The 22,422-nt window shown below is 38.6% G+C and overlaps 1 protein-coding gene across 6 annotated transcripts in view; it reads left to right on the top strand.

Moving 5' to 3' along the window:
- Positions 1–22,422, top strand: part of SNTG2 (syntrophin gamma 2) — a 173,342-nt gene that overhangs the window by 4,690 nt on the left and 146,230 nt on the right. For 3 of the 6 annotated variants that reach the window (XM_039348075.1, XM_039348072.1, XM_039348070.1), the window contains exons 1-2: positions 12,001–12,079; positions 17,396–17,533. In XM_039348075.1, the coding sequence (XP_039204009.1) occupies positions 12,035–12,079; positions 17,396–17,533 (183 nt within the window). In that variant the 5' untranslated portion in view covers positions 12,001–12,034. Of the gene's footprint in view, positions 1–12,000; positions 12,080–17,395; positions 17,534–22,422 lie in introns of those variants that run through there. The other 3 variants (XM_039348073.1, XM_039348074.1, XM_039348071.1) reach the window with 1 other exon arrangement.

Here is a 22,422-nt window from a genome sequence, read left to right as displayed (position 1 = left end):
TTACGGTAGGGTAGGGAAGTATATATTTGTCAGAAGGAAAGACTTGCAACATTAGAACATTAATTTTTCTGCCTTGACTTGTGCAATGGAACTTATGCTACTTCTTTTGCCCACTTCTCCAATTTTCCAAAAGATTTTGTTTGCATCTTAAATAATTCAGAATGTTTATAATCGAAAGAAAATCCATAGAAATTCTTCTCAATGCAAGTATTTCCTTTCTTATGGGAACTAAGCTGTTCAGCACTAATTGCTATCAAATAGTATAGAATGAATTGGCTGAGATGTCACAGTGATGTATTTCTAACTCCCAACATAATAATTAAACATAGTAATTAAAACAATAGTATAATTGAAGAAAAAAACTTGTTTCATTTCTTTTTAGAAAATATATATTGTCTACTCATTAGAACAATTGTTTTCAGGGTAGTTTCAGGTCAGCTGGTACCTTGGTAATATGTCTAAAAATAAAATATCTATAATGGTATTAGTTTCAAAAAAGGATGAGTTGATTTGCCACAGTCTTAAAATTTTGTACACAAATACACAAAAGTGGGAAAGGATGATAGTAGATGTCTTCTGGAACATATGATGTGTGCAATGATTAATGCAGTGTTCCTCAATCTCAGCAACTTTAAGTTGTGTGTATTTCAACTCCCAGAATTCCACACTCAGCCTGGGCATGAACCTTGCTTTATTGGTCTGCTAGGAATCTTAATTATTTTTATTTAGCTCCTTCCAAAAGAGTTTTTAACACAAATTCTAAAGCTGTAACTTACAACTCTTTATTATGTACAGTAGCTGTTCTAGAGATGGCACTCTTTTCCACCCTTCCTATTCCTGAGCTTTGCAACACTTTCTGGGACATTTATTTATTAAATTTATATGCAGTCCATTTTACTGTTGAGTGACTCTGAGTGGCTTATGTCATAAAACAGAAATATAAAATATTAAAAAGTTAAAACATTGAACATTAAAAGTTAACAAAAAAACCCCTGGGTAAACTGGAGCCAATACACAAACAGGTTGGTGGTAGGATCTTCTTAGTTCACCGACTATGTCCAGTGTGGAACGCTCCTGTTGGGGCCCCAAGCAACTTGGTGCCTTCAGACTTGCAATATTCTGTTAATGTAGCTTTACAATAAAGTAGAATTAGTTCATCTAGTCCAGTGGTTCTCAACCTATGGGTCGGGACCCCATTTGGGGTCGAACGACCATTTCACGGGGGTCGCCAAACAAGGCTGTCCGCCATTTTTTCCCCCTTTTCTTTGGCCACGCCCCTGGCACCCGGTGATGTATAAGTGGTTGGGGGTCACCACAACATGGGGAACTGTATTATGGGGTCGCGGCATTAGAAAGATTGAGAACCACTGATCTAGTCATGTGTCCTGTCTGATTTCTCTGGGATGGGTGACATCCATCTTGCAAGTCTGAAGGCACAAATTTCCCACCCCTATTTTTAATCACTTGATTCATTGGGGTGGGTCCTTCCTAAGTTCCTTTCTCTGATCATGAAGTGGCTGTGGCTCCCACTTCTCTTGTATGATTGTTTCCTAGGCAGCATCTCTTTCCCCAAGGTCATTCATACATTCCATTACACCTGTCATAAACCAACAAAGTCAGAAAATGATACCAGTTTAACATAGCTCTAGGAATCTAATGCCCATCCCTGCAATGTCACGATGCATCTGCCCACCACTTGTAACCTTTGTCATGTATCTTTTCTGCAAGACATCTGAAAAGCATCTACCTTTAAATGTAGGAGCTTACACATTAGAACCATTCCTTTTCTTTGTACTTTAATTATTTTGTGCTTGCATTCATTATACATGCGGTACCTTATGTACTATAAGGTGATCAGAGGAGAATAATGCATTTTGTGTAATGCTGCAGGTTAATGACACAATAAATATTCTTTGTAGGAGAATAACATACATAATGCTCAACTTGCCAATATAAATTTCAGAAGTAATATAGCTATATAACACTATCTGCTGAGTAGAACAACTAGAAATGTTTACACTAATTTCTTCTGATGTTAGGCAACACAATAAATTTTAAAAGTCTGAGTTGTCTATTAATATGAGCCTTCAAACACTAAATTAATCCTGATGTGGGCAGTAAGTGTGTGCATGTGCATGTATACATATCTGGGTGTAGAATGTTTTTGCTGTTTCCAGGAAGCAATTTTATGAATTTATGTTGTGCTGTCTGGAATTGATGTCTCAAACAATATCTGGAAATAGTCCCAGGACTGAGAGAGAACAACTTGTCCATTCCTATCTTTGCAAAATGCAGAATTCTCCAGCACAGGAGATGGAGAATCCATCAATGGATTAGCTCTGTCAGACTTTGAAAGTTGGACAGTCGAGGAAACCAGAAGGAACTAAAAATTACATTTAAAGGAGCATTTAAATGTGACTTGCTAATAGCGAATAGAGCAAAATACTTTAACATTGGATTTAGTGAGGGATATTTGTGAACAAAGGACTGCAATTACATATAAACTGTGTTTAGAAGATATTGTGGAATGGGAACAGGTTGTACCAGACAACCCTGAGACTGATCTGATTTACAAATGATTGGCTACAAGAATGATATGAAAAAAGATTGCTACACTGGCTATACCAGTGGTGGCAAACCTATGGCACGGTGCCAGAGGTGGCACTCAGAGCCCTCTCTGTGGGCACGCGTGCTGTCACCTCAGTCCTAGGTCTTCAGCTGGGTTTTATAAAACATTTTCGCTTTAGGCCACCGCCACCATGTGCAAAAAAAAAAAAAAAGGTTCAATCAGTCAATTTCAACTTCTCGCAGGAAAAAAAAGATCTTGCAAAGTTGGAATTGATTGATTGAACTTTTTAGTCCCACCCTGTCTGCCGTTAGCACCGCAGCCATGCCCACCCAATGGGCCACATCCAGCCAATGGGCCACATCCACCCGGCACTTGACGATGCATAAGTGGGTTTTGGGTTGCAGTTTGGGCACTCAGTCTATAAAAGGTTCACCATCACTGGGCTATACAAATGAAACTGGCTAATATCTTAATAATTAAAAGGGATGTAAAATCACCAAACAAAAGGGTATTCTGGATAACTGTCCTATATATCCTCCAAAAGAGACTTATTAAATTTTGGAAGAATTTTGTGAGAAATTGTGAATGATCAGTGCAGGGAGATACAAAAGGTTCCAAACCGGGAGAAACAAAGTAGCTGGAACCAATGACAATGATAATGATTCTATGCACCAGCATGATTTTCTGAAAACACTCTTTAATATATTTTCCAACAGAGTTGTCCCCATTTTTTTCCCTCAAGTGCTAAAGCAGGCAAGTCCAACCCATGGCCTGCTGGCAGCATGTGACCCTGGACAGCTGGTAATGCCATCCCACAAAATAACAAACTTCCTTTTTATTATTTATATACATTAATTATATTATATATTTTATATGTGGCCCAAAACAATTTCTCTTCACAGTGTAGCCCGGGCAAGCCAAAAAGTTGGACAATCATGTGCTAAAGCAGGCCCGCGGGCCGGATGCGGCTCGCAAAGTGGTTTCATGTAGCCCGCGAAGCCATCCTGGAAACAGTGAGGGAATGCCCCCGCTGCCTTGGCCTTGGCCCAGGCCAGCCAGGAGCCAATGTACAATTTTGTGGTGGCCATCTATGCTGAAACACATTCAGTCTTAGGTCCACAAGGCAGTCTGGAAACAGCGAGGAACCAGGCCCTGCCACATTGGCCCCGTCCCCTGGGTGCATGCTGGGAGGTGTTACCCTTTGTGAGGAATGAAGAAATGGACCACTGTCTGGAAGTGGCCAGCAAATGGCCCTTACCTACTTCACATATCCAGCTTGATGGGCTCTGGGGGAGGGGTTTTGGCAGGCAGCGGGGTGTTCTACTCACAGCGCCGAGAGGCTGAGCCAGGTGGTGCGAATCTGAAAAGAAACGTGATGCCGCCCAGCCCCCAGCCTGCCTGGTCTTGGCAGGCAGTGGGGCGCTCTCCTCACAGCACTGAGAGGCTGAGCTAGGCGGTGCGAATCCAAAACCAAGCATGATGCCGCCCAGCCCCCAGCCTGCCCGTTTTCGGCAGGCAGTGGGGCGCTCTACTCACAGCGCCATGAGCTGAGCCAGGTGGTGCAAATCTGATGAGAAGTGCAATGCTGCCTAGCCCCCAACCTGCCCAGTTTCAGCAGGCAGCAAAGTGCAAAGCTGGCAACCTTTGCACCACCTGGCTCAACCTCTCGGTGCTGTGAAGAGAACGCCCCTCTGCCTGCCGAAACCGGGAGGCTGGGGGCTGGGTGGTATTGTGCTTCTTTTTGGATTTGCGCCACCTGGTTCAGCCTCTTGGTGCTGTGAGGAAAGTGCCCTGCTGCCTGCTGAGACCAGGCAGGCTGGGGGCTGGGCGGCATTGCGCAGGTAACGTTGAATCTCACGCTGCTCATGGCATCCCCTGCCCCAGAGCTCACCAAGCCAGATATATGAAGTAGGTGAGGGACATGTGCTGGCCACTTCCAGGCGATGGTGCATTTCTTCATTCCTCACAAAGGATGACACTTCCCCAGCTGGGTTTCTTGCCTGTTTTTCTCCCCTCCTCATCTCAAATATTTTCCCACCACTCTGTATATAGGAAGGAAGGAAGGAAGGAAAGAAAGAGGGTCTGAGGGAAGTCCTGCCTTAGTCCTGCCCTGCTGTCCTTTCACCATCCCCTTTCCCCATCCTCCTGTCCTATCCTGGGGGTCTCCCATCCTATTGCTAAAGAAGCTTTGAATACAAAGCTGGGTCTCCTCCCATGGAGAGGGAATGGGCCTTCCTCTGACTTTGCCCTCGTACCCATCATGAGTAATCTGCTAAAGAGAGCAAACAGAGCAGCAGCAGCCTTGAGGAGGAGGTAAGTGCAGCTGGGTGCCCCTTGGGGAAGTGGGGCTGGGCTTGGTGCCGCAGGTGCTCAAGGGCCAGGCTGGGCATTTGACCTCTGCTGCCCAGAGCTCCGGGCAGCTCGCACCACCACTGCATGGCCTGAGAGGAACAGTGAGGCTCCTCCATGCCTTGGCACTTGCCATAGTCCCACCCCCTTCTGCCAGAGACCTTCAGATCTGTCTCACTCCTGCCCAGGTCCCCACAGGCACCCTTGATGCGAACAATGTAGAGCTGGCTATGCCCACCTAGTAGGCCATACCCACTCCATCCACACCCACCCAGTAGGCCACATCCACCCTGGCCACACACCCTGCCCCCCCCGAGGGCAACCACAATGCTGATGCGGCCCTCAATGAAATTGAGTTTGACACCCCTGTGCTAAAGGAAAGTGGTATTCCAAAGTTCAGTGGGTTCCATCTCACCATTATTCCCTGGAAAACCCAATTCAGAGAAACTTTCAATGTATTTTCCCTTAACATTGCTTCAATATTTTCAGATTTAATATAATTTTCCATGAAATGATTTTGATCTTTATAACAAGAATTAACACCTCAGTTGTACAGCTTATTCCTTGCATGCATAACGTTCTAGTTTCCGTGCTGATAACTCCAACTAAAAATGAATTGGCAGACCCCTGTCTGAAGCCTCCTCTGCAAAAGTATATCTAGATGGAATAATAATATCGCTCAATGCAATGTAATCATCAAGATTCTGTTATCAGGGTACCTTGGAACATATATTTGAACAGGTGTATACATTCTTTTTGAATATATAAGTCTTGGAATAGCAGATAACTCAAGAATTTAGTGTGGTGCTAAGAAAATACTTTGTCTTTGCAGCTTTGTAGCTTTCATTTATGACATCAGTGTTCAAAGTTTGGAGTCCTCTTCACCAAAAGTCTGAGGATAAACTTTCATAATAGGATGTGGACTACAATTAATGAAGCTCTAATTATTAAAAAGCTTATTTTAATATTAATTTTAACAGTACTGAGTATTTAAAGAAGCATTTACAAATATACCATAGAGAAAGGTATTGCAAAAATGTTTTATTTCCAACAAAATGATGGAAGTTAATAGAAACTTGGTTGTGGCCAATTTTCTGTCCTAAGTCATCTATTTCGTCACCTTTTTCTTCTTTCTTGCTTGCGTGTTGGTTCACCTGAAATAATGTTTCCTCTCTTTCCTTTTTTTCATATAGTTCTTAACTATCCCTTCTTTCAAACACCCTTTATGGAAAGTTGTAGTTTTGTGTGTGCAAATAATCAAGATTGTCTCTGTGGGAAAAGTAGAAAATCTTCTTAGTAAGTTTTTAATGTCATATTTTATTTGGCATTGAGACAAAAATACATAGTGAGGCTGGCTGAAAATAAAAAGGTGGCAGTGATATTCCTGAAGTAGTAATTCATTAATAAGAGTAGTCATTGAATGTGCTGTTCTTACTCCTAGAAACTTAATGGGACTCCACTAAATTTCTTTACTGGATAACCCTCCCATCTTCCCCTCTGCTTTCATCATTCTTCTTGCTATGGCGTGCTTTGTAAAGCAAAGCTCCCCAACCTTTCCAGGTTGGTGGCCCGGAGGGATGTGCATCCCTGTGTGTGCATGCACAAATGGGCATGTACACAGTGGTGGCACTAGCACCCCACACATGCACAAATGGGCTGCTAGTGCCTGCACTGTGGCACTAGCGCAAGTGGGGGGGGTGCACCCACACTTGCCTGCATTTGCCAGCCATTCCTGGGACCAAGTGGCCAAGAGGCCATGGCCCTGTACTGGCCATGGCCCATACATTGGAGACCAATGTTGTAAAACAGAATAGAAAAACAGAAACTATACATAATTTCTTTTAATTAAAAGGGTAGTACTAACTCAGGGTTTAGATTCATTTTTTTAAAGACTGAAAGCTAAAGATATTTATAACATTTGACTTTATTGCTGCAGTTAAGTCCCTGGTGAGATGTCCTCAGAACAAGGCCCTTTCAGAAGTTGCTATTAGAGCGGTCAGCAGAATTTTTGATGTAGTTTAACCTTTTCTTGTCCACCTCTTTTGGTTAGAAGGTGAAGCTCATCATGCTTTATTCAAAAGCTAGAATTGTTGCTTTCTTCTTTAAAAAATCATTTGTGGGATTAGTCATATCATAAAGGTGAATCAGATGTAACTGAGAGCTATTCTTCATTGAAATAGGATTTAGACTCATAGAAGTTGTTCAAACTTGTAAAAAAAAATCCCCATCTATTTCAGTAAAAATAGCCCTTGATGTCTTGCAAACAAGTTTTGTCTACTTTTGTACCATTCAATTTTTCAAGTAATATGTCAAACAAAGTAGCAGAAAATCAGCTTTTTACTCCAAAAGCCAATGGATTTTATGTCACTCCTCTGTAATTTAATCCTTATACCTAGATGCATTTGCGTCAGAAGTTCTCTTTTGCACATAAAATAATTCAGTTCAATTCAAAACAAAGAAAGAAAGCAACACTGTGTATGCAATGTTCTAAGTAGCAATAATATCAAAAATTGATGCATATCTCTTGTGGCCAATATTTTCCATATTTTCTAAAACGAATATGCTTCTCATGTTTAGTTAACCTTACAAATAAAGAGAAAAGCAATTTGTGACATTCTCGAAACATTGAAAATAACTTTGATTACACCACTGCAATATTGATGAAGCTCATACAAGGGGACAATTATATCAATACTATTGAATCCTTTAAGGACAGTTCAAATAGTAATTAACAGATAGAGCAAGCAACATTTGGGGGCAATGGGCATCACAAAATGATTTTAGGCAAAATGCCCAGAGATTCGATAGCAAGCTGGGAAATCTATTTGGTGTTTGAGAAACACAGATTTGATTATTTATTTGCTTTTAGAACATTAAAACAAAATTTCTCCATGGAGGAAAAAGTAAATGAGGTAGGTGCAGCTGCATTCTGTTTTGAATCCTTTTGGACCAGATTATTCAGCTGAGCTGAATAAATTCACTGCAAGCTTTTTTGGTTTTAGTATCTCCCATGGATCTGATATTCACTGGCATTCTGTTATATTAGATGCAATTTATTGCTACTTTAGAATATGAGGCAGGTTAGATGCTCATCATATTTTGCTATAGCTCAAATCTAAAAGATTTTACCTTGGAAATAAATACAATTTAAAATGACTTTTCTGTATAGTTTTCATTTAGATTTGTCCCAATTCATTTTAATTTAAATAGATTAACCAGCTGTGATCCAAGTCGTTCAGCTAAAGCATTGCTTGTTCCAATGAACAATTTTCTGTAGTTAGGGAAACTAAATATCAAGTTTTAGACTAACTTTATCTATGGCCCATGAGATTTCTGTGGAAGATGATGTGGCACTTACTAGTACAGTGCTCACTAGCAGCAGTGATAAAGATCTACCCCAGTGGTGGCAAACCTATGGCATGCGTGCCAGAGGCGGCACTCAGAGCCCTTTCTGTGGGCACGTGTGCCACCACTGCCAGCAGCTTGCACAGGTCCATTAGGTTGCTGCTGCCATCCGGGGTGGCAACCGCACCTAGCACAAAGGAGGCGAAGCAGCCAGCTAGCGAGCTCGAGTAGAGGTGGTAGAGCACACCCACACCCAGCAAGCCAAAGGCCACCCCAAGCAGAGAAAGCCGGATCCCCATCGGTGCCATGGCCCCCCCAGTCCCAGCTAGGATTGCATGCCTCCCCCATCTATGCTGGGCCTCCTGCCCACCACCCCATCCGCCAGAGACCCCCTGGATCTCCCCCAACCCTGCCCGGCACCCACAGGCATTCCCCCCCATGAGCAGCATCGAGGTGGCCATGCCCACCCCAGCCATGCCCACCCAGTCTGCCGTGACAATTGCAGCCATGCCCACCCAGTGGGCCATGCCTACCCAATGGGCCACACCCCCATCCCCCCCTGAGGGCACCACAATGCCCTGGCACTTTGCGATAAATAAATAGGGTTTGGTTTGTGGTTTGGGCACTTGGCCTCTAAAAGGTTCTCCATCCCTGATCTACCCTCTTTCAGTCTGTATTTATAATTCAGAAACTGCCTAATGAATGCATGAAGTATGCAAAGACAAATTCAGTCGTATGTTTCTTTGATGAAAACAGATTCTGCTGATAAAACCAAGAGGGTACTTATTTATCACCCTCCAGCCATGAATTCTAAGAAATATACTTTAAAGCTTCTCCAAAGCTTCTGGGATTTGAGGGTGGGTTGGAGGCCCTAGACCAGAGGAAAGTCCCTTTGCACAGGTGCAATTCTGCCCTTACAATTCACCCAAAATTCTATTTCCAAACTTACCATGTGAACAAAATGACAAAATGCTGTTTGTTATCTTACACAAGGAAATTTATTTATAGCAGTATGTTGCCAGTGAATGCTCTCCTATTAATTTTTCTATTAATCTTTTATATAGTGCCAAGCATTCATGCTGTTTGTTTTTCACTTGTGTTTTGAGTTCCAGTATAAAACTACTCTTTTTAATATGTGTTTAACTCCTTATTAGTATTTAAATATTTTCTCTCTATCATATTTTACCTCCTTCATTCTTACCTCTTCTGTTGTCATTTTGACAGGGAATGTTCATTTTAAGAGGTTTTTATTGGGAAAAAATAAAAGCTAAACGTTTGTATTAAAGTTATTACAGTAATTTCATGAATATCTCAAACTACCAATTGTAGTGTGTTTTAAAGTGTTGATTACTTCTTATTCTCTTGTACTATTAGATGGGTACTTAAAATAGATATCTTTTATATTTTTGAATGGGCCCATTTATTAATAAATTGTAGGTAAAGGTTTTTCTATTTATTTTAAAAGACCTTTCAAACATCCTAGCTATAAAAATATGTTAGTGTTTTTTTTTTAAAAAAAGCATATATCCCAGAGGAAAATAAGTCTGCAGGCAGCTCTCATTTAGCATCTGCAGTGGGGATAATAACTGAGTCATTAAGTGAAGCAGTCACTAAGTGAAAAACAATGTGACCATGATTGGGCTATTTTACTTCAGCTTTCTTTTGCCTTCCAGGATACGAGCCCAAGCACTGAGGGAGGGGGAGGGGGAAAAGGGAGGGAAGTTTCCAGAATTTGACTCATGAGGAAGCCTGTTATAAAGGCAAATCTTTGCCCTTCTGCCCTGCCCTGCTTATCCCAGAGCTGGGATAATTAGAAAGAGGCAAATTAATGTTTGTATTTACATTAATTATGAAGGAGCGGGTGGGCAAGACAGGGACATATACACATCAAAAGGAAAGGGCTGTTTGCCTAAGCATGCTTGCTGCAAGCCGCATAGGAACCAGACAAAGCCCTGAACAGGTAATCATTAACCCCTAGTCATTTAAAATTATGATGGTGTCGAACAATGGTGATTCCAACATACCTTTGGAGTTCCATACATTTCAGCATTCTAATGCTCATGTGAGTACAATAAGGACATGGGCAACCCATTTGTACTTATGACTGGTTGCCAAGCACGCTGTGATCATGTGATCATTATTTGCCGCCATTCCTGCTGCCTTCAATAGGGAAAATAAATGGGGAAGCCATTGGGGAAGGTCACAGGTCACTAAGGTGAGTTTCCCCTATCTGCACACCCTCCCCTAGCCGCTCTACTGGTGCTGCGATATGTCAAGGACTGCCTGTATTTGACACTGATTTGGGACTTATATATTTCAGGCAGTAGCTGTGACCCAAGGGGACTGTATCAACTACAGTAATTAAGGTCCAAGAATTTGTTCACTTTTGGTTACCACTTTTTAGGAGTGCACTGTAGAGAGAAGCTACAGTGAGAGCGGGAAAAAAGAAAAAAAAATAAGGTCAGGGACAGGACAATGCATCTTAAATGGCTATAATGCTGGACACACGACAGAGATGCTACAAAGGTCATAAATAGTGGCAATGATCCCAGAGTTGCTTTTTTCATCACCATTGTAACTGCAGTTGCTGTCGGAATAGTTGGTAATATGCTGGTTTTCCAAAACTAAATAGCATAGTTTATCTACTATCACACTTATTAATTTATCAAAAGTCAAATTTGTTTATTGGTATACTGGTTACTTTAAATCTGTCCTTGGCAAGAGCCATAAAACAATTAAATGGTCAGAGAAAACATATTTTCACCTACCTAGTTTTCTATACCAAACACTGTTGTAGAAAGTTTAAGGGAGCGCTGTTGTATCCTGTGATCTCTGTGTATTGCAATGTGCAACTTAGCATCATTTCGATGACTATGGAAAGAAAAAATATAGATTTGATTTGGGTGTTTACCATGAACTCATGACAGTTCCTTCTTTTTACAAAAGCATCCTCCATTAACATATAATGTTGTTTTCTTTTCTAATGCAAATTACAAACTAGTGAATAGATAGTAGCAAGCAACAATAATGCTTTAGTTACAATTGTTTGGGTCAAGTCCAGTTCAGGTCCAGTATTGGTTATATCATTCCATCAAACACACCTCTTATTCATTTCAAATTCTGTTCACTTACATTTAATGCAAAAAAAAAAATCAGTATCTGTTCAGGAGATTATTTTATATATATATATAATCAGGAATTTCATCAGTTCCCTTAGATTTTAATGTCAGTTTGTCTATAAATATGACACAGTTTATTGAGCTGTTGTGTCCTTCAAATACCAGACAGTTAGGGTTATTTGCACAAGAATAAACTTGTATTATTTTGTCTTCTAAAAACATGCTATTTCTTTGTATTGTCATAACAAAGATAAGGCATGACAAGTCACAGACTTTTATACCATAATGAATATTGTATTTCTGTTTCAAGTACAAAAATTTCAGTAATTCATGAATTGATAAAAACTAACATGTGAAAGTTTTATGAATTCAAGAAAGCCTTAAGAGAGAAACAAATGTGTATTGTTTAATTTACAAAGTGGACAAACTGCTAGTAAATCCTCAAGGCACTGTTTATATAAACTATGTGAAGAAACCCCTGAGAATGCAATGTAAACAATCCACAACCAGTTTCAAAATTTCTGAATTTTTTTTGCAGATTAAGCTGTGATTGAGTCTAAAACTAAACTGAAAAAAAAGCTTATACATTTTATATATATGAAATGTAAAGGAGAAATTTTCATTACAACAAAGATATCTTCTGTGCAATTTGATGCACAAAAAATGTGCTGCAGTTTATAATGCATATCAGAAAAAGGTAAAAGACTCATATGAGCCATTGATTTGGTCATGTCAATTTAGGTTCTTTTTTCAGGGATTCAGTGCTATACACAAATTAATGCAGGTAATCCCCGATTTATAACCACAATTGAACCCCAAATTGGGAAGGCTGGAAATGGTGATCACATGACCCCAGGACAGGGCAACTGTCATAAATAATGGTGGTTATCAAGTGCCTGAATTTTGATCATGTGACCATGGGGATTCTGTAATGGTTGTAAGTGTAAGAATAGGTCATAAGTCATTTTTTTCAGTGCTGTTGTAACTTTGAGCAGTCACTAAATGAATAGTTGTAAGTCGAGGACTACCTGTTTAACTTTGGAGAAAAATACAGTAGTTAAAGATGTAAATACAATAAGGAATTATGCCAAAGCATGATATTTGACTCTTAAGAAAAATATTGGCTCTGTCGTTTTGGGGTTTGGCAAAGAAAATTATCTATATGAAGAGAATGTTAAACGCTTAATGAATTCAAGAGATATGCACTTTATCAATTCTTGTAATTTTTTATTCTAAACTTAAGATAAAGCAAAGATTTTTATATGATATCAAGTAGAGTTAATATATTAAATGGTTGAGCTAGTTTTATATTAATATTGCATGGATATATTTCTTTTCTTTTCCTTTAAGTTTTGTTCTTTAATTGCTATTTGCATGAATGTTTTACTATACTCTCACTGTTGTATTACTTTTTTATATATTTCACTAATAAAAAAATAGGAAGCAGTAGAGTAAAACTTTACTAGCTAGGAATTCTGGGAGTTAAGAGTCACAATATCTCTGGAGGATATGAGCAGGCGGCTTCAAACTTGGCCCTTTTATGACTTGTGGACTTCAGCTCCCAGAATTCCTCAGCCAGGCATGCTGGCTGAGGAATTCTGGGAATTGAAGTCCACAAGTCATAAAAGGGCCAGGTTTGAAGACCCCTGCCCTAGAGAAAGATAAGTAGTTAGAGAGTAATGTTGGACCTCACCTTTTTTCATGGTCCACCTTCAGAAGCCAGCATAAATGCCATCTGAATGCAGGCACTGTGAGAAGAGCCAGCTGTTGAGTTTACTTTCAGCAGCTGAAGAGTGTTGTGTAAATCCTCTCCCTGCTGGGTGTAAACAACTACAGCGTCTTTTGCACCTATCAAGAGGGAGCCAAGCTGCCAAGTCCAAGTGGGCTTGCTGCTTACTCATGAGTCACTCATTGCAAAATGCAGCATCATGCTCCAAAAACCAAGAAAAACACGCAGAGGTTCTTCTAGCAGTTTTATTTATTGTTCCTCACCTATAGACAAAAATCTTGCCAAACTAAAGCAGGCTACTTAACTTTTAAACATATACTCTGAAAACTCTTAGGGATGAGCCATCTTAACTCTCTTCCTCTAGCACAGGGGTCTTCAAATTTGGCCCTTTTATGACTTGTGGATTTCAACTCCCAGAATTCCTCAGCCATGCACACTGGCTGAGGAATTCTGGAAGTTGAAGTCCACAAGTCATAAAAGGGCCAAGTTTGAAGACCCCTGCTCCAACATATCTAAACTTGGCTGTCTCTTGTTGCTCTGAAATGTACAACCTCCTCCTGCCAGTCAGGATTATATTCCATCACATGCAGGGACTTCCTGCCTGGGAGAATGGATGAGGAACCAGATGCATTGAATAAGCAAGTATGGACTCCATAGCTGGCATTAAACAATATATGTGGGGTAAACGGCACCTATGACCCCATATGTTTCCTTTAAGGTCATTATTACCTGACAGGGTTTATACCTGAATATCATTGAACCTGTTTTGGCACATCCTTGATCTGTTCAACATTGTTGACATTTTTTTTTATTTTTAATATATTTTTCTCTACTGTACATACTCAAAGTGACATTCTTAAAGTTCATTCTGAGCATTTATTATTGAATTCAAATGTTTGCTTCTAAATTTGAGCAGAGAATGAAGTTAGCAATAATCAATCATATCTAATTAGCTGGTGACACACTGTGTTTACCGTAATTAAACAAGCCTTTACTGCTTACTTTCTCATGATTAAGATCACACAGATTGAGAACCAGCTGTTAATCACTCCTGTTCCAAGGCTAATATCATTAACATTAATGCCTGTATTATAACCTGGGGCTGTTTTTTAATACTGTAAGCCTTTTAGTTGAGAAACTTGATATAAGTAACAAATGAAGCATATTATATGGCTGTATAGAGGAAAAGTTTGCAAACATGATAACAAAGCTACTTTTATTAAAACAGCTGTAGTTACAGATTCCTGCATCCTATATACCCTCTACAATGTCCCCCTCCTTCCAGAATCTACTAACCCAAGAGTTTTGGAGATGCCTGGCCATTTCAAGGAAAGTGAGGATCTTCTTGAAGTATTGTCTCTTGAAAGCTCTAAACATACCTTCCACCTGCTTATCCTGCAGTAGCCAAAAGTTTAGAAGGATCTCCAGTTTTCTGTTCTTGCTTTCGTCATACCATTTCTCTCCACATACACTCATTAAGTTTGATGTCAAGAATTCTCTAACAAAATCCCACATTCTGATACCACAAGTCCCTAACATGATATTTGTGCAACCCCACCTTCCCCAGTGGTTTCATTGGTGCTATGATTAGGGAAGAAATAAATATACATATTAATTTAACTTACATAGCATATAGCACAATGACAATTTCTTACAATTTTATGGAATAAATCTATTTCATATTGATTATTTATCATTGCACAATTCCTGATGTGGGAGTTTCATTTTGAAGACTGCCACTGTCATTCACCATAGTGAGATTTAAAAAAAATGAAGGGCATTTTCATGCCTTAAATAATCTGAAATTGCTTGTAAAATATTGTAAAACACTGGCAAGCTTTTGGCTTTCTTTCTCAGACTAGGATAACTATTGCATCTTCCTTCCCTTCCAGCCTCCTGTTGGTGTTTTTAAATCTCTCCCTCCACTCTTACTATTTCCCTCCCTTCCCCTCTGTCATGATTGTCTCTGCATAGAAAGTGCCAGATGAGATAATCAGAGCTTTTCAATTACACTTTTTAAATTCAGGAGCAACAGCAATGTATATGGTACTACTCCTTTTTCCATCAACAGTGCTGGGTAGTTGGGCTGAAAGAAGACCCTATGGATTTTTATGACTGAAAGTACACTTGAGTTTGGATCTTCCTGATACTAGTCCAATATCTTAATTAGAAAACTACATTGGCTCTCTAGGGATAAAAGCAGTTAGTTAATTAAATGCTGCTGAGTTGGTGCCCTGTGATGTATAGAAAAATGTGCAGGATTTTGACATATTCCTTTTAGTAACCTGTGACTCTTCCAAAGCCATTACCAGTAATCTCTTTGAGCTTGCCTATCTGCCTTAGTCATTGTCATCATTGTCAGAACCATGCTTTTCTAATTCATTATCTGTTTGCAGGGTGTGCCCAAATTACAGGAGCAGTACCTTCAAATTAAGAAGACATGGTTGTTCGTTATTCTAAAGCTACATCAAAGCATAGCTTGTCCACATAAAAGATGAGGGCATATTATAGTTTCATTCTGATGAAAGTATAGCTCTACTTTTGATTATATTTGAGAAGGTATTCCCCCTCCCCTTGTGTTCATATATAAATGAAATATCTCCTTTCAGAAGCCTGGAATCGGCTAGGACATAAAGAAAACCTCTTTATCTCAGTTTGGACACCAAATCCATTGTGAGCTATTTCCCTGCTTCAGTAGGAGATGCATCCTACCATTATTTATTGACCACAAGACAGTGCATGGTTATTTGCCAACATGAAACACCTGCAGATTATTATTTATTTTATGAATTTTCAATCTCTTATAAACTGTTTTGAGGATTTTTAAAGAAACTAAATATTCAAAATGACTCAAAATGAGGGGAGAGAGAGAGAGAGAGAGAGAGAGAGAGAGAGAGAGAGAGAGAGAGAGAGATTTTCTCTATTTAAGTAAGGAAATATCCTTGAAAGGTTGGCCCAATTGGTCATGGGCTATCTAGTTAAATAACAAAGGGGATCTTACATATCTTTTTTATGCTTCTGGCTTGGCATTGAGCTAATATCACCTGCATGCTTTATTTCCATTATATACTACTCTTATCACATTCATCAACCAACCTTCAACTCCATAATTCACGTAAAATGTTCCATAATTCAAGTTTATAGTATACTTTATCTAAATCAAAAAGCATGCAATAATTTTTATTACTTTGTTACCTCCTTTGCTGATACCTGACATTTCTACTTGTATGTTCAATATAATGATAGATAAAAAATGAATACTGGGTCAGAAGTCTTCTTGTTTCCTACTGATTTCCTGCATAATATTGAAATGTTATCCATTCAGTCCTACTTTAGAAAATTTAATGCAATGTTTATTTTCAATTTTAATTCAGATATGCTTCCCCCCCCAGAGTTTGACTTTTATACTAAATAAAAAAAAACATTTGATTGGAGAAATGTTTTTAAATCTAAGGTCAAACCTCTGTACTAGTTTTGTAGAATCCTGAAGGAAGTGGGATCAAGTATATTATTCTTGTGCTGCCCAAAGATAATAGAGGTTCTCAGGTTATGGTGGCATTTGGGACCAGCAGTGCCATTGCTAAGCAGTGCAGTCTTGAAATGTGACATCATGTAACTGCATTGCTTAGCAACAGCAGTCCTGATTGCCATTGTAATCCCAGGAAGTGTGAGTTGTTAAATGGGAAGAGGCAGGAGCACAGGGGGTGTTGTGGGGAGGCCGGCCAAGGCCTTGGGTGGGTCAGCAGAGACTGCAGGAAGGAGGGTGGTGCTGCAGATGGGGGATGCTATGGACTTTGTAATCCAAAGTAGAATTCTTGGGGGGAAAATCAGTAGGAGAGACAACTAAGATGATCAAAGACCTGCAGATTAAAACATATGAACTACAGCTGCAGGACTTGGGTTTGGCTAGTCTAAAGAAAAGAAGAAATAGGGGAGACATGATAGCAGTTTTCCAGTATTTGAGGGGCTGCCACCAAGAAGAGGGGGTCATCTTATTTACCAAAGCACCAGAGGGCAGGAAAAGAAACAACGGTTGGAAACTGATCAAGGAGAGAAGCAACCTGGAATTAAGGAGAAACTTCCTGATAGTGGGGACAATTAACCAGTGGAACAACTTGCCTCCAGAAATCGTGGGCGCTCCATCAGTGGAGATTTTTAAGAAGAGGCCTTAAGAATTGGTTTAATAAATGATTTTAGAGGGCAGTGTAAAAGAATGTATCATTTTGAAAAGACACATGCTCACAAGTCTGTCATTTTGATCTCTGATATTATTTTACTTTACAGACAAAAACTGGAATTGCTTTGCTATATGATGAAATATCTGAAAATGCCTATGAAATCCGACTGAAGCTTTCAAAAGAGGTACTAACAATTCAAAAACAAGATGTCATCTGTGTTAGTGGAAGTGTTCCCAATGCAAATGTAAGTGCTTCTATAACTTTGTGCTTCAAATCTTATGGTGGGCTTTTATTTATTTTAGATTTTTTTTTATCCCACTGTTATTATTTTTATAAATAACTCAAGATGGGGAACACACCTAGTACTCCTTCCTATTTTCCCTGCCACAACAATCCTGTGGGGTGAGGTGGGCTGAGGGAGAATGACTGCCCCAAAGTAATCTAGCTGACTTTCATGCCTAAAGCAGGAGCACAAATCACAGTTTGCAAGTTTCTAGCTTGATGCTTTAATTTAGACCAAATTAGCTCTTATCATTATTGTCATCAATATTGAAATTACTGTTATTTCAAAACTTCCTGAAAGTAATTTTCAAAATTTCTAATTCTAAAAATGCTAATTTCAAATTGATGTCATTATAACAAATTGTACAAAGAGAAACTAAAGGTTTATTATTTGAAAAGAATAACAAAAATACATTTCCATTTGTAGCTATTAGACATGTGATAGATTAATTTAGTGCTCTTAAATATTTTGGATGGTAATCCCGAGAATTCCCATACTGCTTTGTATTGTGGGAATTGTCATTTAAAATGTCAGATCTTCCTGGAAAACTAACATGCAGGACAGGTTAGTTGATGCAGTGCAAAAATGGCTGATGAATTGTCTGTTTGAACATGATTTATTCATCCCCATGGTTCCAGCAACAAAGCTGGTATTTGTAGAACAGCAACAGAAAACATAAGGGAGAGAAACAGCCATAACTTTAAAAAAATGTCTCTTTTACAATAAAAAGTCCAAAAAGTTTTTGTTTGAATGTTATTTCATTGTTATTGTCATTCTATGAAGCATCTCATTCCCTTCATGATATGACGTCTTTTTTGCTTCCCTTTCATTACAAAGATGCTTTTCTTATCCTTTCTATTCTTATTCAGCAAATTCTTGCTATATAGTTTTAGTTGCTTTCATAATTTTATGAGTTTCGTCTACCATTTTCCTTCCTGTTGTTATTTTTTACCCTTTTCACTTTATTTCACTTATTACCCTAGATAAGTATAGTTTCATTGCATCAAATCCAATATTGAACAAGGTATTATGTATGTAGGTCAGTCAGGTGATAAACTTATCCAAATAATTCTAGTAAGGAAAGTTGTCTGTTTTTAGAACAGAACATTGATTTTTGAAGTTGTTTTTACTGGATTTTTGTCCTGGATTTGTCAAGATTCTAACTGACAGCAGAGAGAATCTCATAGTGATTAAAAAAAAAAACTTTTGTAAAGATTTGAGATATTTCAACTAGGAGTCCCTTGTTTTTAGGTGACCTGGTCTTGCTTGTCAGATTTTGTCTTATAAACTCTCAGACTCTTAAAGAAAGGTTGAACTATCCTCTTTAAAGTTTCCTGGAAATGGACTAGCTGCTTTGCCAGCAGGTAGATTAGTTATACTATATTCTGAAGGTAAAGGAATTATTCAAAGAGGATACATGCTTTAATAATTATTACATAATTGGGCTACTTTTGGATAGCGTTTCTGGAACAAAACATGAATTGTCACAATGATTATATCCAGACTTTGCATGCAGAATTTTTTGTAGTTTGTAAGTACAGATCTGAGAACAGCTTGAGCTTTTTTTCCATAATCTTTTGGAGCCTCTCAGGAATGGTTAGTCTTAATCCAGAGTCTAGGTTTAGAGTTCATGGATGTGTAAAGATTATCATCTATAACTTATTTAAATCTACTACTGTCCTATATCTAACTTGTTGGCAAACATCATAAGGCATGCTGGCTGAGGAATTCTGGGAGTTGAAATCCACAAGTCATAAAAGGGTCAAGTTTGAAGACCCCTGCCTTAAAGCTTAAAATGATAGGACTATCATTTCTCAAGACCACTTGGCAGTTACAGAGGGCAGCCACATAATTCCAGGAAAGAACTCATCAACTTTAGCTAGTTGCAGACAGAGGATGCACCTGAAACAGCTGTTTAGAGTGCAAATTGTTGCACCATCTGTTATGATAGGGTAAGTAGGGTCTTCATCATAGCCACAGGGATTTTCTGTTATAATACTGACAAAACAAAAATCACTTTGGGCTTTTGGGGGGGGGGCGGAAGGAAGCAATCTTATAAAAATATTGCAAAGCTACTTTTTTCTTATTTAAAAAAGTCAATATAATTAATACAAAAAACCTAAACTTTCCCCCCATAACTTATGAAAGAATAATGACTAACGCAGAGAGGGGAAAAATGAAATAGGACACAGCAGAAGACTTATGTTTGTAGTGTGTGTGTGTGTGTTCAATAATGTAGCCAAAAGGAATATGATTATTACCAACAGATAAAATAAGGTAGCATGTCATTAATGTTTCCAGCTTGTATAAACTATGCAGGGAAGTTTAAATTATTAATAAAAATAGAGCTGATTTGCACAGAATATTTCAAAACTCATATATTACAGCAAAACCGTTCAGACCTCAAAATTCAGGCAATATTAAATGTTAAATTCTGTTACATCAGTCATCACAAGTAATGGATATGTTCCAAAGCTCTCTACAGGCTGGAACTTCCATTTCCAGCTATGAGGATAAATAATCGAGCCCATGAACAACACTTGGAAACTTTTGGTGTGTAGATTCAAGTTGACTGGCAATATTGTAAATCTGTATTTTGTTGTTCCTTTGTTTTAAATTGTACCAGAAGAAGAGTTTCTGCAAGGTACTTACAAGAATCTAAGTTCTAAAAACATCATAACGTTCTTAGAAATAGACATTTTAGGGACTTAAGTTAATATGCAACTAGAAAAAAATGACTGTTACTTCCTTGAACTTGTTTGGTCATACCAAACTCTATTCTGTTTTTCAAATTCCGTGTTTAGGCACATTTTCTACAAGATTTTGTGGTAGTTCAAATATCCATAAATATTCCCTATAGTTTGAGAGAGCAGTTGTATGTTTTCGGATTACATATTAAAAAACCACATCCATACCCACGTTAAAATTTTTGATACCACATTTGGAAAAATTCTCTCCATGAAAGTTTAAATTTCACTAACATTTTTCTGCTTTGGCTTCTTATGCCTATCATGGTTCACAATAGTTATTTTTTGTTCCTGATGGTAACTGAAATATATATTTATTAAATGAGGTAATACTGTAGGAGAAGAAATGCGTGAAAACAGAAAAGTAAATTTAAATAAAGTTGTTAAGATAAGAATGTATTTTTGTTGAACATGTCTAATGGACTATGTATCCTGCCTTCTAGTACTACTGTCTGAAAATAATACTGATTAACTACAATCTACTATTTATAAAACTCAATAGAATCTCAATTTGAAGACAGCTTATCCTACATTTAAAAAAAGAGATGGTGAGAGTTGTTTAAGGTTAAATGTTATATTAAGATATTTCTGACTACAGCACATTTAGAAGGGTCTAGGCTAGAGGTCCCCAACTCCCGGTCCGCAGACCAGTATCGGGCCACTGCATTCCCGCAATCAGGCCCCACAAACAAGCAAAGCCTCATCCTTGAGATGCAGGCAGCCCACAAAAACACACACTCTCCGGTCCGTGGAAAAACCTCTCTCCACGGAACTGGTCCCTGGTGCCCAAAAGGTTGGGGACCTCTGGTCTAGGCTGTTTTCACACCTTATGTTAAATAAGCTTTGCTTTAATCATGGCTTGCTAAATCAGAAAGAAACCACCACTGTGTTCTGCTTATTAGAGTTATATCCTGCCTTTCGTTCAGAAGCTCAAGAGGGCATGCATTGGAAACCCTCCTTCGTTTTTTCCTGTGCAAATCTTATGAGATATTGGCCTGAGAGAAATGGAGAGTGCAACATCACCTAGTGAGCTGACAGTGCACTAGAAACTGGACCTCCATGTTCCTAGCACAAGACATTAAGCGCTATTCAGGAAACAAAAACCTGATGAAAGAACACAAGATCCTCGGGAAAACAAATAGAGAATCTGTAACTTATAACCCCAAATACTTTAGCCAAATTTAGAGGAAAAAAAATGAAGGTGTTACAAAAATCTGCCCCCTCCCTCTCCGATAAAATACTACAGGTTGCTTGAAGAACAGAGGATTTGCTCCGTCACTCACTTCCACAAAATGGGACTTGAACTAAATCCAGTTGCAATACATTATTTGTTCTTTTTTGAGCTAGAGGTGATATAAGTGATTGATTATGTGCAATCAAGTCGGTGTTGAGTCTTAGCAAGAAGACTAAACAAATATAAGTAATGATTAAATGTGAGATACATGGGTCATTGTGCTTTTTAGGTACTTTCCTTATAAACGTCTTGCTCTTCTGCTTTGCTGAAGAGAAGGGAAACCCGATAAAATAACCCCATAGTGTAAGATGGCACAACCAAAATTGGTGAATTGACTGGTCATTCACAAATAGCATTAAAAGATTTCTTACTTTTGCATTCTCTTTACAAATAAGGAAAAGCTTAAATGTTAAATTATGTTACATCAATCATTCCAAGTAATGGGCATGCTCCAAAGCTCTGCAACATTATAAAAACTCAACTGATAACCTTGTTTTTATATAGAAGCATATTTATTTTTTTGTTATACAAATGTTCTGTACCTCAAGACTTCCAAATATCTGTTATCACAGACAAAGATGTTCTAGTGTAGGCAACTAAAGGCAACTGATAATACAGAAACTGCCTTGCATTTCCTAGGTTAGACCTCACAGATGTCAATGAACTTGTATATTGAAGTAAGATGGAATGTTAATTAATTTTTCCTTGCCCAGGTTTACTGCCTGGATTATGATGATATAATTGTGCCATGCCAGTAAAAGAATTATTTCATCAAGAGTACCCAGAATATATAAATGTGCACGTGCATGCACATAAAGATGTACACAAATAAATAACAGAAAATGTCTCAGTTATGTCTTTCTTCTGAA

The sequence above is a fragment of the Crotalus tigris genome, unplaced genomic scaffold (genome assembly GCF_016545835.1).
Source record: "Crotalus tigris isolate CLP2741 ecotype Arizona unplaced genomic scaffold, ASM1654583v1 scf7180000018117.651136, whole genome shotgun sequence".
Lineage (NCBI taxonomy): Eukaryota > Metazoa > Chordata > Lepidosauria > Squamata > Viperidae > Crotalus > Crotalus tigris.
The sequence above is the reverse complement of the archived record's forward strand: the minus strand, read 5'-3'. Positions and strand labels throughout refer to the sequence as shown.